This window comes from Colossoma macropomum, unplaced genomic scaffold (assembly GCF_904425465.1).
Source record: "Colossoma macropomum unplaced genomic scaffold, Colossoma_macropomum, whole genome shotgun sequence".
In the NCBI taxonomy this organism is placed as follows: domain Eukaryota; kingdom Metazoa; phylum Chordata; class Actinopteri; order Characiformes; family Serrasalmidae; genus Colossoma; species Colossoma macropomum.
The window spans coordinates 15027315-15049828 of record NW_023494810.1 but is presented as its reverse complement, the minus strand read 5'-3'; the positions used below and the strand labels follow the sequence as shown (position 1 = coordinate 15049828).

General features: G+C 39.3%; 1 protein-coding gene across 1 annotated transcript in view; it reads left to right on the top strand.

The window, feature by feature from the left end:
• Positions 1-4201: 4201 nt before the first annotated feature.
• LOC118799512 (arf-GAP with GTPase, ANK repeat and PH domain-containing protein 1-like) overlaps positions 4202-22514 on the top strand; it is a 32635-nt gene continuing 14322 nt past the window's right edge. Inside the window, exons 1-5 of the mRNA XM_036559440.1 lie at positions 4202-5336; positions 18508-18563; positions 19228-19315; positions 20823-20908; positions 21057-21198. Of these exons, the coding sequence (XP_036415333.1) occupies positions 4217-5336; positions 18508-18563; positions 19228-19315; positions 20823-20908; positions 21057-21198 (1492 nt within the window). The 5' untranslated portion in view covers positions 4202-4216. The remainder of the gene's footprint in view (positions 5337-18507; positions 18564-19227; positions 19316-20822; positions 20909-21056; positions 21199-22514) is intronic.

Below are 22514 nucleotides of genomic sequence, written 5' to 3'. Positions count from 1 at the left end.
TTATTACATGGGCCTGTGAACAGTACACTCTGATTTCTTAGATCATATTAAGGTCTATAAATTTGATTAAGAAATCTGATAAAGCTGGATTTGAGCTCAGTAATGGGGCTTTTCAGTGCATGTAAACCTTCACTCTAAATTCTTTCGTTTCTCTCAGTCTGCGCATGTGTGAAAACAGAGCGCTGTCCCATAAACAGTTTGCAGTGTTTAAAACAGCACCTGCAAGACACAGCACAACACTTTTGGAGCGACACTGAAACCGACTACATGCCCAAACCACCAACATATACATGTCTTCTGAGTTTTATATGGAATGTTGATGATGGGAAAATAGTGGAAAATATGAACACTGAAGTTTTCTTTGGGGACTATTTGGCCTCACAAAACCCTGCATATTATGTATCCCTCCACCATGAATGGATTGTAAGATCATGAACAATGTCTCAGACATCAGCCAGTGATATTCATAACCATTTCATATAACAACTTTCTGTGAGGGAGCTTTTAGAGGTGGATGTCTGGATCCTTTCACCACCACTGTGAACAATTCTGACTCAGCAAGTTTCTCCAGAACAGAGCGTTTCACATCAAACCACTCTGAATGACTCTGTTTACATCTTAACCACCTAATTATGCATTTTGAATTCTGAAAAAAATGGTGGAATTTACCTGTAAAACCTTTGATATCAGACTTCAGACATCTACAAACTTCTGGACATATCATGTGTTTGTGTTCCAGACGTTTCTAGGGCTCTCTCTCTCTTTCACACATCCCTTCACTCCTTCTCTGCCCCACAGCTCTGCTGCCCTTCAATTTATTTTAATTTACGTGCTCTTTGGTCTGTATCTCTTCTTCTCTCCTCCTGCTGTGTGAAAGTTCCCCAACATTCACCTTGATCTATCACAGCGTCCCATTTTATTTGAGACCAGTACAGAGATGGGAGGAGAACAGGAGAGCGGTCAGCACACACAGCACTGAACCACTGTGGTGACTGCAGAATGAAAGAGAAAATGCGCCCTAAAAAGATGGTTCTTCAAAGGTTCTTTGGCAAAGGGAATTGTTCTATTTAGAATCATGAGTGGATATAAAACCATTTCATGCTCAAACGGTTCTTTGCATGGTAAAATCGTTCTTCAGATTGTTTGAGATTGTGTTGTATATGGTTCTATATAGACCTTTTGAAAATGGTTCTACGTAGCACCAAAAAGGGTTCTGCTATTGTTATGATGTCAAGCTTGTAACGTAGAAGAACTTTTTTTGGTGCTACATAGAACCATCTTCAAAGAGCCATTTAAGCATGAAATGGTTCTATAGAACTATATTGATTGTTATTCATTTCAAACTTCTTGGTTACAAATGGATATACAATATTTTAAAATTTTATCATTACTGTCATAAATTATTTTGCATTTAATTTTTAAATGTGGCACTACTGGGCCTTTTTCTCAGTATTAACATATCAGACCTTAGAAAAAGTAAATATTTTAATGCATGAAAATGTTGTGATAAGTGATGTCAAAGTTAACGCTTTGATATCATGTTATCAGTATGAAGTTTAACCTAAAGAGCATGAAGTTCTGTTGATGAATCTCCTGATAAAGCCAAAGTTATTTCCAACTACTGCAATGGTGAATTTGTTTATCACCAAATCACATCAAGTCTTGAGTTAGCAAAACGGCGCTAACATAGCAATATTGGCATTATCAGTAACATAAGCACTGAAGGACAACGCTGTCAGGAGAACTATGGATAGATTAACCAACAGCAAACTAACAGAAGCAACAGCAAAGTGTAGCTCCAGTTCTGTAGCTGTACGCTAAACTCCCTGGAACACACAGCCGCTGTTGCTCTCGGATAAATGGTGATGAAAACTGGAAACTTCATTCACCTAATTTTCAAGTTTGTCATTCTAAAGCTAATTTGATTGACTCTTGTAGCTACAACAAAAAGCACTGCTTTATAAACAGAACAGTTCTTTATTTAGGGTCAAATCTGAGCACATAAGACAAATGTAAAACATTGCAAATATTTCACAAATGTTTATCTTGCATTTAACTAACATTCCATTATTATCTAATAACCTCTTAACTGTCGCCTCTTTTTTCAAGTTTTTGCCTGAAATACCCAAAGTAAAGGGGGCGCTGTTCCTACATACTTTGGGCTACATTCATATTCTTGGTCTCATTGAAAGGAAACACTCTTAAGTTTAACAGTAAGAATAACTGTATGAATTACTAACACAGACTAACAGAGTCTAGAATGGAGGAGGCCTGAATCATAGATCTCTAAAATGATTATTGCCTATTCCTTCTGGTTACCTAGCCTGCTTCATGCTGCAAATGAGACAACTGTAACTGCTGAAAATGACAGATCATAAAATGGCTCATTGTATTCCTGGGTGATTTGATGCATAAAATGCATGAAAATAATGTTAAAAAAACAGAAGTGTGTTGATATCGGTACAGTGATCTAGAAAAAGTTAAATTTTTAAAATTATAATCCTAAACCAAACCCTCTCTCTGGTCCTAATCATAAACACTGTAACCCTGTTGAGAATCAAATTACTTTCAACAGGTAGTTTGTCAAAAATCTAATACCTATAGATAATCTGTTTGGGGCTTTCCAATTAAAGTGTGACCCAAATGCGATGAATCGCAACTACTCAAGTTAATGTGACCATTCACAATTAACTTCACAAAAGAATGTGATTAGTCACAATTAACTGCACAACCGAATGCAATTAATCATGATTAATTATTTTACATATTTGACAGCCTTAGTCTCGAAGTATCGCCGTTATATTGTTGTCTTATTGCCCACCACAAAGACATAAAGCACCTCTTGTTTGTTTTCCTGGGACAACACCATTACAGTAAACGAGAACTGATCCTTCTTGCCGCTCCCTTTATTCGATGTGCAGAGCCTGCACATCTGTGCTGTTCTCTCTCCATCGCTCTGGCTGTGCGACTCGTCCGTAGTAGGCAGGGGGTTGGAAGGCAGGGTGGCTTTGAGGGGGAGGAGAGATAGAGCAGGGGTATAGAAGGACTGAATGCATTCTCTCTCTCTCTCACTCTCTCTGTCGCTGTATGTGTGCATGCCTCTTTCTCTCCCCTCCCTCCACAGCAAAATTTGACTTGCTAATTGCCTGAGACATGATAGAGAGAGGGTGAGTGAGAGGGAGGGAGAGAGAGAGAGAGAGAGAGTATGCAGTGGTAAAAGATGATAGGCTTTCCACGGTTTGCAGAAAGGCTCTGCTTGTTCTCCCTTTCCAGGATGAGAGTGTACGAACAGGTTTTCTCTTCTTCATTCGGCAGCCACGCTGCATCGGCTGTGGATTTCCTGTGATGCCTGTGCTCGCAGCCAGCCACGTTTTTTTTCAGTAACCTTTTTTTCCTCTCCTCGTCATCTCATTCAGACCGTCTCTCCGCTCTGAACAGGGTTGGCTCTTATTGTCCTCTAACCGCAGCTCGCTTATGAGCACAGAATGTGGATTACACGACACTGTGACTTGCCAACCTCTCATCTGAGCAAACATTGCAATGCAACGAAACACTGATCCGGAGGAATTTAGAAGCTCACTGGGTAAATTAAACAGGTGGAGCAGAGACACATGGCAGGGGCTCTTCTGAGACTAACTATTGTGAATGGACTGCAAGGGATTTTCTTTTTGTACCGTAGGTTGCATAATGCCGGAGTCTAGACCGTACCGTAACCTCCCGTCTGCAAATCCCAGACAGTGAGCACCGCTTCCACAGATCCAAAAGGGATGGAGGGATGGAGTGCCAGCCATCTGCAAGATGGGAAAGAGACAGGGAGAAGCGTCTGTGAATGAATGGAAGCCGAAAACGGATACAACGCATCGTGATTACATACCCTACCATTTGGATTGAGCCTCCTTTGTCGGGTCTGGAGATTGATGGGACTTCTTTCTGTTTCGCTCCTGTGCTTGCAATTCCCTCCTGCTCATTTCCATTTCTAACACACTCTTTGAATTTTCCTACGTTATTTCAGGTTCTTCGTGCTAAAGAATGACTACAGGATTGTAAAGACTGTACTGAGACATTGAGCAATCTATGCATGTCAATCGTTTTTTAATTTTTGACATCTGATGGCCTATTCAAGTTCTACCTTGGGCCCTCAGGTCTAGCTGTTTCGTCTGTCAGTCCAGTAGAGCCGTCTTTCTCTAAAGGGCCCCGAGATTCCACTGCTACCCACATGAGCCACTCAGGAACCTTGCAGCGACGAACCACCTACCTCATCTCCCTCACTCTGGTCAAGGTCGAGGCCATAGGAACAGATGAAGGGGCAGAGCCAACAAAACCACAGACTCCAGCCCTTGTCCAGGGTCCAGAACATGGAGAACACACAGAGATACAACCAACGGAGCAGGAAAAAGTGGAAGACGTAAGCAAGACCCCAGAAAATGAGGAGGAACCTGCATCTCCTGATACTGAGGAGCAGAAGGTCGAGGTCAGGGGATGGAAGCCTACTAATGAGTGGAGACAAGAGAGCAACAATGCATGTCCAGTCAGAGCACCTCCACCGAAGCCTAAGGTGGTCGGTAAATACAAGGGCAGGGAACTTCACAAAGAGGTCAGGAGCGCTGGAGTTTCTCCTGATGGTGAGGAGACATCCAGAATGGAAACATCTTACAAGGCAGATCTTTACACCCCAACATCAGAAAAGGCCTCAGATGTCGGGGTGTCAAACGGGACCTCAGTCCGTTCCAGCTTTCCAGTACGTCTCAACCAGCGTCCCGAGGCCCTGCTGAGATCCCACGCTGCGGTTACAATGAATCGGCATGAGCTCAAGGAGACCAGCAAGACCATCTCCTCCTCTGCCAAAAGCCTGGACTACAAGGCCAGAGAGCACTCACCTCCGGTGACCATCACCATGACGATGGGGCCCTATCGAGCGTCTTGGTCAGAGAGCGAGGGGAGAGGCATGTACCAACGTTTCGGCATTGAGCCGTTAATGGTAGCGGAAGAAGGGTTCACAGGACCTGGACTCACACGGGACAGTCCTCGAGTGGAGAAGCTTAAAACGATATCCACATCACTTCCAGCTCCCGCCGTACGGCCACCAACAAAACCACAGCGGAAGGGCAAGAGCCGTACACTGGACAACAGTGACCTGCATCTGCTCTCAGAGGACCTGAAGAAGGGAAAGGAGCAGCGTGCTTCTACCCAGGCCTCGGGGAAAGACCGAAAAATGCTGAAGTTCATCAGCGGCATTTTCACCAAGAGCACCCAGTCCCCTGCAACCACCCCAGCCGTCCCAGCAACTCCGATCCCTCTTCACAGCCCCATGCAGAGAGGGTCCAGTGAGGAAGAAGGTTAGTATTCTTTGAAACTAAAGTTTGGTAACTTGTGTCTGGAACTAGCAAAGATGATCCTGCTTTGTGCTCCCCACTGACCTTCTCTCCTGTCCTGAACCCAGTTCTTCTCCACTAAATGTCCTCATTATCCTTTAAGTGCTCTTTGGGGAAAAGATGTTCTAGCATACAAATTACATGTGAGGCTTACGTGTAATGTTGGGTGGGCCACGAGGGAGGAATTGTGGGACTGAGAAGGCCTATCAGTCTAGATGTTCCACTGGTAATGTTCACAGAATTTCAAACCTTATCAATTTTTGTTAAAAGTCAGGCCTACACAATCTTTTAGGCCAGCAATAGACGCCTCTGTCTAATTAAAATATAATTTTTCTCATGGTTCTGAAGGTTTTAACCCTCATATGGTCACTGTCCAAAGAAGATCTTCAAAACCGTAACTTTACAGGAAAGGGCAAAAAATGGTCTTAACTTTTAATGCAAGTTAAAGTAAAGAGATTCTATTCAAAGTAATTCTGGAACATTAGTGTTCCATCATAAATATTTCATATGAAAAGGACAGCTGGCTTTCCAAATAATATAGAAAAATAAAATTGGACAAAAATGGAGATTGCTGTCTGGGTTGTTTGGATGACATTTATATAATTACAGCACCCAGTCATGAAATATGATGTAGATTAGGCAAATCTAGAGGTAAAGGACCTTGTTTATAAAATCATCAATAAATCAATAACACAAGATCCCAGCTTAGTAAATCTAAATACTGGCTTAGTCTCATAGTTAGTGGACTGTTTTTTGACCACAATTGTAGTAGATTCTCTAAGATCTGAGCAGAAACAGAATGAGTGAGAGAGAGAGAGAGAGAGAGAGAGAGAGAGAGAGAGGGAGAGAGAGCGCTGCAGGTGATTTGAAATTGAAATGCTCAAATTAACATGATGAAAGTCTCCATTCAGAGACGATTGCCCTGTTTCTCGGTTAAAAACATGCACAAATAATCAGCTCACATTATATCTACACTGAAAACACACAGCACTCACTGAAGAAAGAGATGGGAGTGGCAGCAAGACTCCACTCATACCTTTAATATGGCTGCCTGTGTGCACGCTGTGGAGCCTCAGCCGGAAGTTCGGAATGATTTAATTTCATGACACATTTGTATTATATGATAAATTCTTTTAATTCACTTAAACAGATAATAAGCTGTGAAAATGTTGAACTGAATCTAATAATCACCTTGATTAGACCCTGGACCTTAAACTTAGTGTATTTGTGGTTGCTTTTAACAGCACATCACATTCGCCTCTGAGATTATTATTATGCTTATTTTTTATTTTTATTATTATTGAGTATTTCAGACAAATATTTGATTCCAAATCATTTCTATTTATATCTTGCTCCTTCTGTTTGTGCGCAGACACATTACAAAGCCTGTCCATTAAATATGAGACTAACCTGTAGAATTAACATTACCAGAATCTCTCATGTTATTGATCCACTTATGATTTTATGGATACAGTCTGAAGCATTTTAGCATCAAATATCCAGAATCAGTGCTACTGACAGGACACATGCACCTTATGTCTGATATTTTAATCATATGTAATCATTTTAAATGTTGACTTATGGAACATGTCAGGCTTAAAAACTACTGCATTAACCTTTGGTACAAGTTGTAGCATCAAAAATTGATAAGGTTTGAAATTACACCAAAAAAAAACAATAAAAAAATATAAAAATGTAAATATTTTATATAATAGAAACATTAACATTTCCTGTGCAGCTTTAGTGGTCGTGCCTGTTTGTCGTGCGCGCATCGCCCGTTTCTATGAGCGCGTTTAGCATGCAGAAGAGAGGCCGTTTCTGGAGGAGAGGTTGCCATGGCAACAGCAGAAGCAGGGAGCAGGGCTAGCTGCATGGTTTGTGGTTGTGCTGGTTGGAGAAAGAAAGAGAAGGAAAAAGGAGAGGAAAGATGAGCTGAGGGGGTGAGGGGCGGATTGGGTGGGTTCTGGAAGAATCGTGAACAGTAGTACACCCCCCAAACCACTCGTCCCCCAAAAAAACGAGAAAAAGGACAGGAGTGAGGCTCTTTAATCTGCTGCTGAGAGGATGCTGAACGTGATGTCTTGCTTGTGCTGGCTGAATGAACCTGGGTGTGCACATCCGTGCTTTTTTCAGAGTGATTCATTGCATACAAGGAGCACACTATGTCTCTCTCTCCCTCTCTCTCGCTCTCTCTCTCTCTCAGTAAAGGGGTAATTCATTAGCTGGGTGTGAAGGCCTCCTGGCTGATCTGGGGGCAGATTTTTGTGCCTGGTGCTGCAGTTTGGGGCTCACCTGCAAACTATTCAACATATATATATATATATATATAACTATTCAATATATATATATATATATATATATATATACATATATATATATATAATATTCAATATATATATATATATATATATATATATATATATATAGCAAACATAATATAGTTTCTGAATATATTTTCTGTGTTCATAGTAGGCCCCATATCTAACAGTTTGCTAATGATAATCATTACTTGTACATTAATAAATGGAAATCCTTTGAATTATTACTACCTACTATTACCATTATTACTATATTACTCTTACTATATACAGATCATTAAGTGATCTCCATAAATATTTCATTATTATTCTTCTTTATTATTATTATTCTTATAATAGGGGTCTACTTAATGATGATTAATGTTTAAAAATGTATACCCAGCATTAACAACAAAGATTAACTAAGCATTTAAGAAAGCTTTAGGACCCACAGTAGGAACAATCTTCATTATTTCAAACACGACATAGATGATTACTAAGTGATCATAATGATTATCAACTGTTTTGATGTTTTGATAAATCATTAACACCTTATAATTCATGATTAGGTTTCTACCATTCAAATAATAATGATTATTCTTCACTAAGTGACAAAGTAAATGGTTATGTCAATAAATAAATGGTTAATCATTCACATGCCTATGCAGTCATTAACAGAACTACTTGATGACTGAGCTGTTGTTTATTAGGGCCGGTTATTATAAAGTGTTACTCACATATTTTCAAATGAAGTCAAGTTTTTAATCAGTTTTGATGTGATGTGTGTAAGAGTGTATTGATTCTACAGAGCTCTGATTATCTACTATATATGCTCAGATAAATAAAATTTCCCAAAACATTTTTAGCTCTTGCTGCGCCAGCCTATAACCCTCGCCAGTTTATAACTGATGTATAAAACCCAGAGATATTATTGGGAAGCACATTGTTAAGAAACAAATAATAAATAAAATAATATGGCGTTCACCGTTACTAAAAGAGACACAGCTTTCCACCTCATAGTATTGGCTCAACTGGACTACACTCCTTTTTTTTGGTTTTCCACAAAACAACTTGTGTACCTTCAGAGCTCGCTGTCCTGAGTACTATTTTTTGGTACCACCTCTGTTAAGGTTCCAAGTGAGCTGAGCCAATACCAAAAGGTCATGTAAAAACTCTGCAGACAGCTGATTGGTCGGAGAGGATCGGTGAACACATATGCTAACCTTAGCTACCAGGTTAGCGTCACCTTTGAGCAGCCAGAAATGTCTCGTCATCTTCACGTCACGACAGCTTAATGTGGCATTGCTATGACAACCAGTTACATTGAGGGGGCACTATATCTGCAGTGGATATTGTAGGAGATGGTACTAAAAGCGAGTGGAGTCGTGTCAAGCCATACCTTGCAGTGGAAAAGTGGCTTAAGAGCTCACTCTGAGCCTCAGCTACGCCTCACTCTCTCAGCCGTCAGCTCTAGACTGAGGCTGCGTCCAGAAACTCTGAAAGTTCCTGCTTTTTCCTACCGATCCTCCTCCTCTCCTCTGTGACCCGGAAACCGATTTCATGATGCCATCTTACCGGCTGACCAAATACCAGAGGAGACAAGAGGAGCCGCTTAAAATACCCACGAAGCGGCTTCCAGAGAAGGATACACGAGTGTTACTACCCAGGAAGACTTTTACAGATTTTAAAATGACATCACTGCAGAGAGGACAGAAACACAGAGTGACCCAGATACACTTTACACTCAGCGTTTTATTTGGTTATTTGGTTTTACATAATTATGTGTTGGGTAATTTGCACTTAGTGTAAAAAAAAAAATGACACATGTAAACAGGCGGCTCTGTGTCACAGCTTAGGCTTTGTTTTCAAGCAGGCGTTGTGATTGACTCAGTTCATCAGCAGTCCACATCAAATATAATGAGGTTTAAAGGACTTAGTTGTCCCATTTCTGCAGTTTCTGTTCATTCTCTCCGTTCCTCCTGCTCCTCCATCCCTCCGCCAAGGGGGCAGGAGCAGTAGCAGAACTTTCTGGACAGAAAGGCTGACTCTCTCAGCTCATCCTGATCTACCACATTTCCCCTTGGGAAAACTAGCCTGGCCCCCATTTTCTTTACTACAGAACCCTTAAAGAGTGTGTAATACTTATACAGTAATCTTAAAATGTGAAATATGAGTAATATTTACTAGATTTAGCATGATTTTAGGTGCCAACACTATATTTTGTGCAGTGTGGTGGGCGTGTCCGTCTCTCACAGTGCTGTAGAGGTGTATGTGAATGTGCTGGATGCAATTCATGGCTCCTGTAGTCGTGGGCTCCTGTGAGAAGTGCCTGATGACTCATGTGGGCAAAGGCTGGCCTTGAAGTTCTCTGAGCACAATACAGCCTAATGCCTATGCCTAATCACCCTGTTAGCTCTGGTTGGGGGTGGATGAGGAAGCGGTATTCACTGAATGAAGGAGATAAAGAGAAAGTTAGAAGAATAAACAGAGGATTCTCAATCACTGCCTTATCACTAATGAGCCTGGATCATTTACAGAGAGCTGACAGTTTGGTCACGAAAAAAGAAAAAAACCATGAGATTGAACTGTGGGAACAGCAGTCAGGTAAACTCATGTTCTGATGCAGAACAGAAAGAAATGGATTGACATTGACTATTGACCTAAAGTTGCTTAGCTGGACACACTGTACAATATGGATGCACATCTCTCAGTAACTTATCATCATCAAGTGTTCAGCGAAGTCAGAGTATAAAGAGTATTTTATATTTGAACATGTATTAAAGGAAATCTGGAAGAGCCAGTTTGAACAGGCCTGATGAAATTAATAATAGTATTATCTATAACTTTTCAGGTGCTTTACTTTTGCCAGTAGATGAGTAAATATTAATGGATTGATATTGTTTGTTTATAGCTCAGTCTGTTTTGTCCAGGTCTACTTATTCTTACAGCGAAAGGAGGAGCAGACTGGTTTGAAGGAGGGATTATTGTAGTGGGAGCACTGGCGTGTCAGGTGTGAATGCGGTTTAAATGGTTTTCATGGCTCATGGGTCAGGTAGGAGGACCCCTTTGCAGAATTTGCTCAGAGCCCCACAGAGGTCAGGACCGGCTCTGAGTTACACCCATCTTGTATCTGCAGTACTGTGCCAAAGTCAGAGGCCACTTTTCTGTGTTCACTGTGTCACTTCTTACCTTTATTCCAGCTTCCATTCTTTTCAGGAGGCTCACTTTCAGTTTCTCAAAGAAATCTGCAGACACACCTCCAAAGTTCAGTCTTAGAAGTTGGTTGATCATTTTCTGAAGTAATCCAAACACATTCAGTGATGTTGAGGTATGGACTCTAGTCTAGGGTGGTCAGTTCATTGTTCAGCTTCTTTGTTTGATCTGTCTGTCTTCTTTTCTCAGTGAGGCTTCTTGACAGCTACACATCTTTTCAGACCCATAGCGCTGAGTCGTCTTCTCACAGTGGAATTTCTCCTCTCTCTCAAAGATGAAAGCTTTAAGTGCTGTTTATCTGAGTGGGACAGTTTTGGTGTCTACCAGGTTTTCCAGGTGGTTGTTAGGAGCCTCATTTTCTATGTTCTCTGTTCATTTAAGCACTTTGTGAACTCCAGTTTGGGAACTTTGACTTAATCTTTTCTTATCCAAGTGGATTATCTACTATCTAATCTACTGAGATACATCTCCTGAAAAATCAATCACTTGAACTTAATGGATGTTTTGAGTGTGAATTAAATAAATGAAGAGTCTCTTTGGCACAGTGCTGTATCTCCTATACAGCAGAGACTGTAGCCTATCTGTTGATGTACAGTTTGTGTGAGCCATCCTCTGAACCCTCATCAGTGGTCAGTTTCTGATCCAGTTTTGAAAGCAATTTTTTTGCCATTCCTCTATTATTTTTTGTCAGTCTTCAGCTGTGTAACTGTACTGGGCCTTTGTTGTTATATTTTTTGCTTCATAATGGTTTTTAATGTTCTGGACTGCAGGCAGGTCAGTCTAGAAGCCACACTCTCTGATTACAAAAATTTTCTTTGTGTGTCATGTTGAAATAAGCATGAACATCCCTGAAAAAGATTGTTAGTACAAGGTACAATTGTTCTGTCTGAAAGGCAGCACAACTTGCTCCAAAATGAGTAGAAATCTTCCAGGGTTAATGTGCAGGTGACCCACTAATACCTTATAGTTGTGATCTGCCTCAGGGTGGCGCTGTAGCAGACCGGTTCACCCAGTTGATCCTTCATAGTCTAGAAACTGTAACTCTGCCCGGATTCCTCTAAAAAACTTTACTATGTGCTGCAGCATATCTGTAAATCTGAAAACTCACCCAGTTTCCCAAGAGTTTGGTGTAAAGAGTGACTGTTTTTCATTTCTCAAACTGAAGACAGAAGAGGAGATGAGTAAGATCTTAGTTAATGTGAGGAAGATTGCATCACCAAACTAGAAGAGAGCATTTACAGAAGAACAACTGATAAAACAAACATTTTATTGTCTTTGTAGCATCAGCGCCGCTATGTTGAGTGAGTTAGCCGTCATTATGGAACCCCTGAAAACTAGGGGGGATTTCAGTGAGTCTATTTCAGATGAGCTCAAGTCCAGAGAAGTTGGCTGCGTTTCTGGACGTTGTTGATATATGACTGCTGCTGTGTGTAGTACGGTCTTCACCTGCATTTGTGGCAACATTAAAAGAGAAAAGTAATTAAAGTGAGAGTGTAAGAAATCTAACAGAACTGGAACGAAAGTGAATGTGATGCACAGTAAAAATGCTAAGAATATAATTGGATTGAATTTTTTAATGTGGTCAGATGTGCTCGTCCATTTTGTGAAAATCACAGAAATCTGTTGTGTAGTTGCAGTTAAATGAAGCTCTTTCAGTGCCGCTGATATTCTTAGTCCGAGGTAATTAATTTCTTTTTTCAGCCAAGAGGCTTTTATATCCTGTATAGACCTCCTTCTTGCATATATTATTAATAGGTAAGAGTGCACATTTGTTCCGGTTAATATTCCAGCCAGATTCACTCTTTTAGCTGAGAGTGACTGTGCAGCATTAAACGTACACCATATTATGTCATCTGCAATTCACATAATTCTCCACCACCTTTACTCTTAGTAATATCAGCTGGCAGGAAGTTTGAATGACAGGTTGAAGAGGAGCAGAGAGCAGATCACAATGTCTGGAACACAGTGTGATCACCTAAAAGAAAAAGATTCAGGACTGCTGTAGTGCTGAGTGATACATTCTTTATGGGTCAAAATGACGATTTTTTTTATTATATACATTTTTGTATCTGCATATATAGTTAATTTATATCTATATGTATTTATCTTAAATATAGTGAGTGTCATCAAAGCTTTTAATTGTCTGTTTCAGTTAATAAACTGTGCTGGTCTGGTTGCTCCATCTGACTGACTAGTTGAGTCACCTGTATGGAGTTAATTTTGTGCCAAAAGTTTCAAATAAAATTATATAATCCATAAGCAAAATGTAATGTGTAAAACATCCAAAACATGTTGCAAATACAGTTAATGAGAGTTAAAGCAAACTTAAATTTATTAGTCATTTTGCCAGTTTTCTTTCATGTTTTATACTGGTTGATTTTGCTGATATATTTTTTGCTTCTGGAATCGCTCTTTTGCTTCTTGCTTTTAAGACTTTTTTAACAGGAGGCGGGTCTTACAAGAGGGCTTTCACCTGCACTCTCTACTGATCAACTGATTTGGAGTGACATGTAGCCACACCCACTCCAAGAGCCGTGATTTTCCTCAAACATGGCAGAGCTGTTTGTACAGACTGTATTATTGCCAGAGTGGGTTGCAACACATTCCTGACATTTTGAAACTTAACATTTTGCTTGTGGATTTTATAATTTTATTTGAAACTTCTGGCCAAAATTTAACTCCTTACTCCTGACTTTTCAGACTAATTTTAAATTAAGCAGGCATCTACTTAGGCACCTGTAGAAATCTTTGTCCTTCAACTTGAGTTTAAACTTACTCTTTTTTTTCAAATAATTAAACATTATTATAATAATTCTGTATTTTTCATGGTTCTCCTGGGGTCAGACCACCTGACGTGGTTAAACTGAACCGTTCTAACCACGACTAAAACATCACATTTTACCAAATCTGTGACCTTGGCATTGCAACATGAAGTTCCCTTGGGGTCTTCTTTATGATGAGATACCCTGGCCCCTATTTTGTAAGAGCATGTCCAAAATAAGTCCTTTGTTTTTAGTTGCTGAGCACTTTTAAAGTTGCCATATTTTCCAACACTGTTTTTATTTTAAAGTTTTCAAAAATCTATAAAATCATGCCAAACTATTTTATTTTGAGCTTTATAACTAAATTACCTTTTTAGTTAGTTTACTTAATCAACATATGTGGTTGGACCATTGCACCACCTGACATTTTTAGACTTTGGGATTTTATATGGATGCATTGAAAATTGTTTCACAGAGGTATTGTTGAATAATTTTATATATGCAATTTTTGGGAAGATAATGGACTTGGACACAAAAAGGCACATCAGGTCATGGACCCATGTACCAGTTTACTAGTATTGGCACAACAATATCAATAACAAATTGACTTTCCTTTAACTATGAAAAGGAAAAAGGATTAAAAATCAAAGTAAACTTAACTGTTTAGCTACAGACAGTAGGATGCTAACCTTACTGTAACTGAGAACTGATTGATTAGCATTACTGCTAATAAGTTGTGTTGAAGTATTTTATGCTTTTTTGTCTTCAGAAAATGTGTGCATTTTTATATATAAAAAGGATCAAACATTTAGAATTATGCACAAAAGCTCCTTAAGAACCCATTCATTTTGGACTTACTAGGGAGCGCCCTCTAGTGTCAGACAAACCTGGAATACATTACTGGCATTTCCTGATCAACATGGTTGTAATACATTGAAACACCAGCTGTTATAAACTACAGCTCTTTAGTTCTGCATGTACTCACACTAAAGAGCACTGTTAGTGCTGCCGTAGCTGACATTAACAGCATTAGAGCTGCTGAGACACTTTTCTGGGTTACTGTCTGCTACAAGCTGTTGAATAACATGAACATACCTTTTTATTTTACTTCATGTGCACTGCTGTGCAAAGAAAATGTAATAGTTTTAGTGATGGTTTTGGTCAGAGTCCAGATTTTACAGAATATTTTATCTGACATTAAAACATAAAATTGCTTGACAGTGTTTTTCAACTATTTGAAGCCATCAGTGAATGTGTTTACATGCATGTAATATTCCGATCATTATCAGATTTCTGCAGTTATCTGATTAATTGGTTGTGTATACAGCACACTCTGATTTCTTAGATTGGATTAAAGCAACATTGTGTAACAATTTCACTGTAAAATAACAGATTTAAAATGATTTTAATGCTGCACTGACTTATAATAGTGATAATGGCATCTCTGTCGTTGCCACACTGGGCCGGAATGCCTGCTATAGCACTATGTAACTTTGGAGGAGCAGCACGAGAACCTCACGCCAGAACTACGTAACACTTTACAGCACCACGTCACACACCAACACCTCAGGTAGCTATAAAAAGAAGCAGCTCGGTATTTCACAGCATGGACATAATGGCGGACACTGTGAAGAGACTGAAAAAGACACTGTAGGAGGATGAGAAAAAGAGAGAGTGACTGAGAGAGAGACCAAATAAGAATAAATCTCAGATGGGCTTTTACTCGCTGACTAGAGCTAAAAGTGATAAAAGAATGCAGGACAGTCTCATGGCTAATGGGAAAATAATGGATATCTGACAGCAGAGTGTTCATGTTCAATGTTATTTATGAAAGACTGAGCCGTGAACTGTAACCTTATCTGTGTCATCCCTGTCTCACAGAGTTTTGTAGTTTTTCCGGATGCCAAAAGTCATCTGACCTCAGTCCCATTTCAGGCTAAATTAGCATGTGGAGAAATAAATTAATCTGTTTGGTCAATCTGTCAGTCTCACGCTAAGTAAGCCTTGCAGTTTGCAACCTCCTGTAATAAAATCAGAAATATTCAGATACTATATTAAAAATGTAAATAAATACAAATATATACACACTTAAAAAGATGGCCCTTCAAGGGTTCTTTAGTAATAATGGTTCTAAATAGAACCATGAACACTCAAATAACCATTTGCTTAAATAAATAAGAATGTGTTTCTGTATGGAACCTTTTTGTGAATGATTCTATATAGCACAAGAAAGGGTACTGCTATAGTTACAATGTCAAGCTTGTAAAGAAGCCTCTTTGGTGCTATATAGAACCATATACAACACGTTCTCCATCAGTCTGAACAACGATTTCACCATGTAAATAGTTCTTTGAGTGTTCATGGTTCTATGTAGAATGTAGGGTGCTGTGAGGCAAAATAGTCCCCAAAGAAAACGTATTATTTCAGATTTTCCACTATTTTCCCATCATCAGCATTCCATATAAACCTGAGAAGGCACGTGTAGGTTCACTGGTGGTTTAGGGATTAAGGGGTTAGGGGTTAGGGGTTAGTGGTTAAGGGTTAGTGGAATTGACTGAGTTCGGCCGTGGCTGTGCAGCGATACGGGGGTGGCGCTGTCCAACGTCTCCGGACGTCCCACTGATGTCTTTATGACTGATCACTGGAGTGGAGGGCAGAAAATCTTCTATATTCAGACGTAATACACAAGGCTGAGCCTTTAGAGACAGTAACTCTTATATTCACAACCTCGAGTCTCTATAAATTCACTGATACTTTTTACCATTTATAGCATTAAAATGATTAACTACAGCAGTTTGTCATGATCAGATTCTCTTTACTGTGATATATTCAGATGCATAACTTACTAAACTCTCCTCCCCTGAACAATGATCTGATTATTACAGCACAACACTTTTCAAAATTCTGGGAATTGATGCTCTGAATGGCCTGTTTCTCACATGAGGCTGCTTTTGGATAGTAAATAAAATGTCTATATTTGTGTTGTAGTCATGGCGACCCCTGGTTCCTATCACAATCACTGTAAAGAAATCTGAACCATTTCATACCAAACCACTCTGAATCACTCTGTTCACATCTCACACACTGGATTAAGGAGGAATTTTGAGAAATCGTTGGGAGTATGCAGCTCATTATATTCTTGTGAAAGTTTACACATCAGGTTTTGCACTAATGTAGTGATGTGTTGTAACAGATGCTAACACGTTAGCTAGCTGTTCAGCTTCTCTCTCTCTCTCTCTCTCTCTCTCTCTCTCTCTCTCTCATACATGCACACACACACACACACACACACACACACACACGTACACACACACACACACACACACACACACACTCACACACACTCACACACTGTAAACACAATGTGTACAATGTCCCTGTTAATGAACTGGAGTCTCTGCACTTTCCCACTGAGCTGCTGCAGTTAATTTCCATCCTCGCTCCCTTCCATTCTATTCAGTCTTCTCACTTCACCCCCATCCAGTCTCGTGCCATCTGGACCTGCGACTGAGCACGTTTGGGGGCACTGCTGACCCACCAATAGCAGGCCTTCCCTGCTGAAAAGTGTCATCATGTGCAACAGAGGAGCCTGATGACTTTGAAAGTTTTCCTCTGAGCCTCTAAGGGTCAAACCTGATTACAAAAACATCTCACTGGTCCTGAAACGTCTGATGCTCTGCCAGTTATGGGCTTCACAGTTTAAGGGGAGTCTGACATCTTTCTGTTTCTCTCATTACATTAAAAACATGACTCCAAAATACTACAGGGTGCTAGAGAGAGTCCTCAATATATGGGGGTAAACAGAGCTAAAAAAAAAAAAAAATTAAATGCTTCTAGCCATTTATGTAGGGTGCTACTGATGCTGATTGGTTAGCATTACTGCTACTTAATGCTGATTGGTTGGCATTACTGCTACCGAACGCTGATTGGTTAGCATTTCTGCTACTGAGTGCTGATTGGTTGGCATTACTGCTACTGAGCACTGATTGGTGGGCATTACTGCTACTGAGAGCTGATTGGTAGGCATTACTGCTACTGAGAGCTGATTGGTAGGCATTGCTACTACTGATGCTGATTAAATAGCAATACTGCTACTGAGAGCTGATTGGTTGGTATTACTGCTACTGAGAGCTGATTGGTAGGCATTGCTACTACTGATGCTGATTAAATAGCAATACTGCTACTGAGAGCTGATTGGTTGGCATTGCTACTACTGATGCTGATTGATTAGCATTACTGCTACTGATGTTGACTGGTTAGCATTACTGCTACTGAGTGTTGAAGGTATTAAGGTCTTGTTCTATGTTCAGTGACGCCTTAATTAGACACTTACACATTTTTTATTCATTATGCATTAAGCTTTATTCATTATGACCAGCATTGGTAGACAATTGGATATCTGTGATGTAAACTTTGTTAAGACCTTATTATGCAAATTAGCTACCTTAATTGTATATAATTGGCAGCATTTAATTCTTATAGGTGTCTAAATAGTGGTGAGCTAATTGCTTCATCTCTGTTTATTACATTATATCTAATAAGAGTTTAATAATTCACTAATGATGCAACACATAACGTATATTAGTGACATATTCAATCTTTTCTGTCATCAAAATACCACAAATGTGTGATGCAAATTGACTTCTAATTACTGAGAAGTAAAACTGTACTTTATTAAACTCTTATTAGCTCTGAAGTAACCCAATAAGTCACCTGACACTATCCAGAATGCACAGGAATTAAATGGTGCCAATTACACACTAATACCATATAGATTAAGATGATAATTCATCCTTAATAATTTGCATTGCTCTCTCTCTCTCTCTCTCTCTCTCTCTCTCTCTCTCTCTCTCTCTCTCTCAGCCTGTGCTGCGAGTCAAGAATGGATGTTGAGTCGTGCCATCCAGGATCTGCGGCTGGTAGGAGAACACTTTCACACATTGTTTTGAATTGTAGAAATCTAATCATTATGATTTAGTTATATTATATGTATAACCATATATTAAGCATTTACTTAGTTGCATAGACATTAATTCATATTAGTTGTTTTTCAATTGTTTACGTCTGATTTTTACTGATATAGTAGTTATTAACTGTGCTGCTGCTTTGTATTGCATTTTTTTGATGCTTAGTTGAGTATCATTAAATGGTTAATATACACTTTTTATACATTAATAGTCATTAATTGGACCCCTGTTACAAAGTTGGGACTATAATGTATTTATAAAGATATATAGTATTACTTATTGCACTTCAGTGTAATATTTATTAAAGCATTTACCGTGTTTTAATTATTAGTGTGTTAGTAAGTGAAAACGATTAATAATTTACTAGAGCACAAGTAACTAAAAATAATTTTTAACTATCATTAATTAAACTATATACTATCATTATTAAACTAGATAATGATTATTATTATGGGGGCCTGTTAGTATAAAGTGTAACCACCACTGTAAACAGTAACGCTTTCTGCACAGTTTATTTATAGCTGACTAATGTAAAACACGTCCAGTTCCATTCTGCTTTTTGTTTACATGATCAGAGTGATGTTCTGGTTCCTAAAGTGTGGTCTGTTCCACTCAGGGGATCCTCGGCGGTCTGCTCAGCGGAAAATCAGCTCTGGTTCATCGCTACATGACGGGCAGCTACCTGCCTCTCGAGAGTCCTGAGGGTACTTTTATTTTATCTTTCAGTGCAGCTGAAACATTCTGACCCGCCTAGACCTCATCTGTATGTTCTGTAGTACATTTTTAAATAAAATACTCCAGCATTTCTCAGTCTGATCTCAAGCTGCTGAGTCTGAATGATCGATCCACAGATATTAACTTCTCTGAACTGAAAAGAACAGAAAAGCTGCTGACAGAAAAGAGCTCTCTTATAATAGAGGCCAGTGTGAAGGTGTTTCAGCTTCTGCTCACTAGATTCACTGTTTTTCCAAGTCCAATGTTCTTTTTATCAATACAAGGAAACATGCAGAAATTGCTGTCTATTGGTAATCAATTGTGTGCCACAGACGCTGCAGACACTGATACAATGGAGTATTGCTGTAATAGCACAATAAGAGAAAAACACTGAATAGTCATAATGGATGATCTAACTTTGTCTTTTTGAAAGTTTTACATTTTAAATGTTTTTTAGTTTTTACTTTTACTCTTTTACTACAGTGAACAAATAAAAGCTCACTGTCGCATGCAGTAGACCTCCAAATCCATTCAGATGTTTTGGTCCAGGTGCTCATAGCAATTATAGTCAATAATTCATAGTCAATTATTCATGAGATGTTCTAACTACGCAATAACAATCAATGACACAATTCAGTTCTAGTGGTTATGGTAGTTGTAGTCCTTTAGGTAGTTCAAACACTATAGAACAAACACTGATGTTTGTAAACATTTGTAAAGGGGCTTGTGCTGTACAAAATACCCAAAAGTTGTTCATATTTAAAGCAGCATTGATTTAAGATAGAAACCTTTAAAATCTCAGTCTTATTACACACACTGCTTATTACTCAGTAATTACAGGGACTTCAGTGCAAACTGGCTGAGCTATTTTCAGGTTATAGAAGCACTTTATAAAACATTGGGCCCGCCAGAAGGTTTGCCTACTGAAAGAAATGTCAACCCAAACACTCTCTGGATTCAGGAGCTGCTGCTATTCCTACTGCCTCATCTTAAAAGCTAAGCCAAACTTTTACGTAATGAACTGTTTCACTTGTTGTTTTAAAATGTACGACTCCAGCTGAACGGTCCCATTCCTGCTGGTGTGGGCTTCTTTGCATTCAAACATGCACATAAAGAGTACTTGAATGCTAATAGCACCCCCTTGTGGAGAATCTGAGATATTCAGGAGGAAATAAATTTTGTATTTTTAAAAAATACACAACATTTAAAGTTTTTTATGTTGTGCAAAAGAAAAATAATTTGTTCTACAATACTTGAAACTTTTATAGCACGAGCGCTAAATGCTACTGTCATGTTTATTTTTCTGTTGTTTTGTAAAGACTTTTTTATGGTGAAAAGCTAAACTCACTTTTTAACCACATATAGTTTAATCGATTTGATAAATGTCTTAATATTTGTGCTGAGAGAACATATGGACCACATGTATAATTTTAGATATGGGCATTAATGGGTTAATATCTGCTATCTGCTGCTGAGTTAACCCCGCTATTGTGTTAGGGGGCAGGTTTAAAAAGGAAGTACTGGTTGATGGACAGAGTCACCACTTACTGATGAGAGAGGAACCTGGCCTTCCAGACGCAGAGGTGAGTCCTCCTCCTCCCCCTCATCTTCTGCTTCTTTATTCTGCTTTTCAGACATCATCTCACTCCTTCAGATCTCCAGATCACATTCTTTACCATCTGAGTCTCTGTTTCTCCCTCTGGTTTATCTTTCCTCCTCTCTCATCCTCAGTTCTGCAGCTGGGTGGATGGAGTGATTCTGGTCTTCAGTCTGGAGAATGAGAGCAGCTTTCTGGAAGTCTACAACATCTACAGGCAGCTGAGCCTTCACCGCAACATCGCAGAAATCCCCTTCATCGTGGTCGGCACTCAGGGTGAGAAATGGAACCGTGTAGACATAACATCACGATTTTATGTTTAACTCTTAGAAGTCATAAGTTATTACTGTTGTTTTACTGTTTACTATGTTCATCAGGCACAAAACAACCATTAGCAGAGTAATAATAAAGAGAGTAAAACGATGAAATAGTTCATATGAAATGACCTCAGTTGGAAATATTGACCTTCTACTAAACAGAGCTATTTAGACTCTGCCCTCCTTCATCACAACACTCCTGATTGGCTGAACGAGGCAAATATTTTACTAATTAACTTAACAACAATCATGCTAAATAATACAGTAATTAAAATGATATAATGATCACAATTCCAACTTTACATTTTCCAACTCTGAAGTCCTAAATCACAACTATATATGTACAGTGCTGTGAAAAAGTATTTGCTCCTCCTCAATGTCTTTTATTTTTTTTGTTCTTCTATTATTTCTCACACTTGAATGTTTCAGATCATCAAACTTCTGTTAATATTAGACAGTGATAACCCAAGTCAAGTCAAGTCAGATTTATTTGTATAGTGCTTTTTACAACTGATGTTGTCACAAAGTAGCTTCACAGAAATCCATTAAAGACCAAGTTTTAACATGAAATGTAAATCCTCCAAGTGAGCAAGCCAGGGGCGACAGTGGCAAGGAAAAACTCCCTCAGAGCTGAGGAAGAAACCTTGGGAGGAACCAAGGCTCACATGGGGGGACCCATCCTCCTCTGGTCAAACTACCTACAAAATTATTATACTACTAATATTAATAGTAGTAGTAGTAGTAGTAATAGTTAGGAGTCCATGAAAACTTCACTGTAGAGTGGGAGTGGGCAGCTAGTCCAAGTCAAGTGGCAGTAGCTGGGCAAGTGGCGGCGACTGGGGCGTGGGTAACTGGTCTGAAGCGGACAGCAGGAGAGCTCCGCAGATAATCATCCATCAGTGTCCGTCCGGCAGGTGGGCAGTCGTTTACTCGGAAAAAGGCAGGGAGATGGAATTAGTTTTGTTCTGTTTGAGTGTATGTAAAACAGAGAATGTGAACATTTCCAGAGTGTGGCTAATGACTCTGGTAAATCTGACTATAACAGCTTTACTAAAAGGAGACAACCAAAAGGACACACAGACACGGGAGCACCCTGAAACAATCTGGCATCCCTCCGCTCCACCGTCCACAAACCTGAGTGATCGCGTGCGAGCGGCGGGACAACAAGTAACCAAGTAAACACAAAATTCTGTAAAGTAAATAATGATTTCATTTACTGAAGGAAAAATACTGTTTAGCCCTACCTGACCCTGTGTGAAAAAGTAATTGTCCACT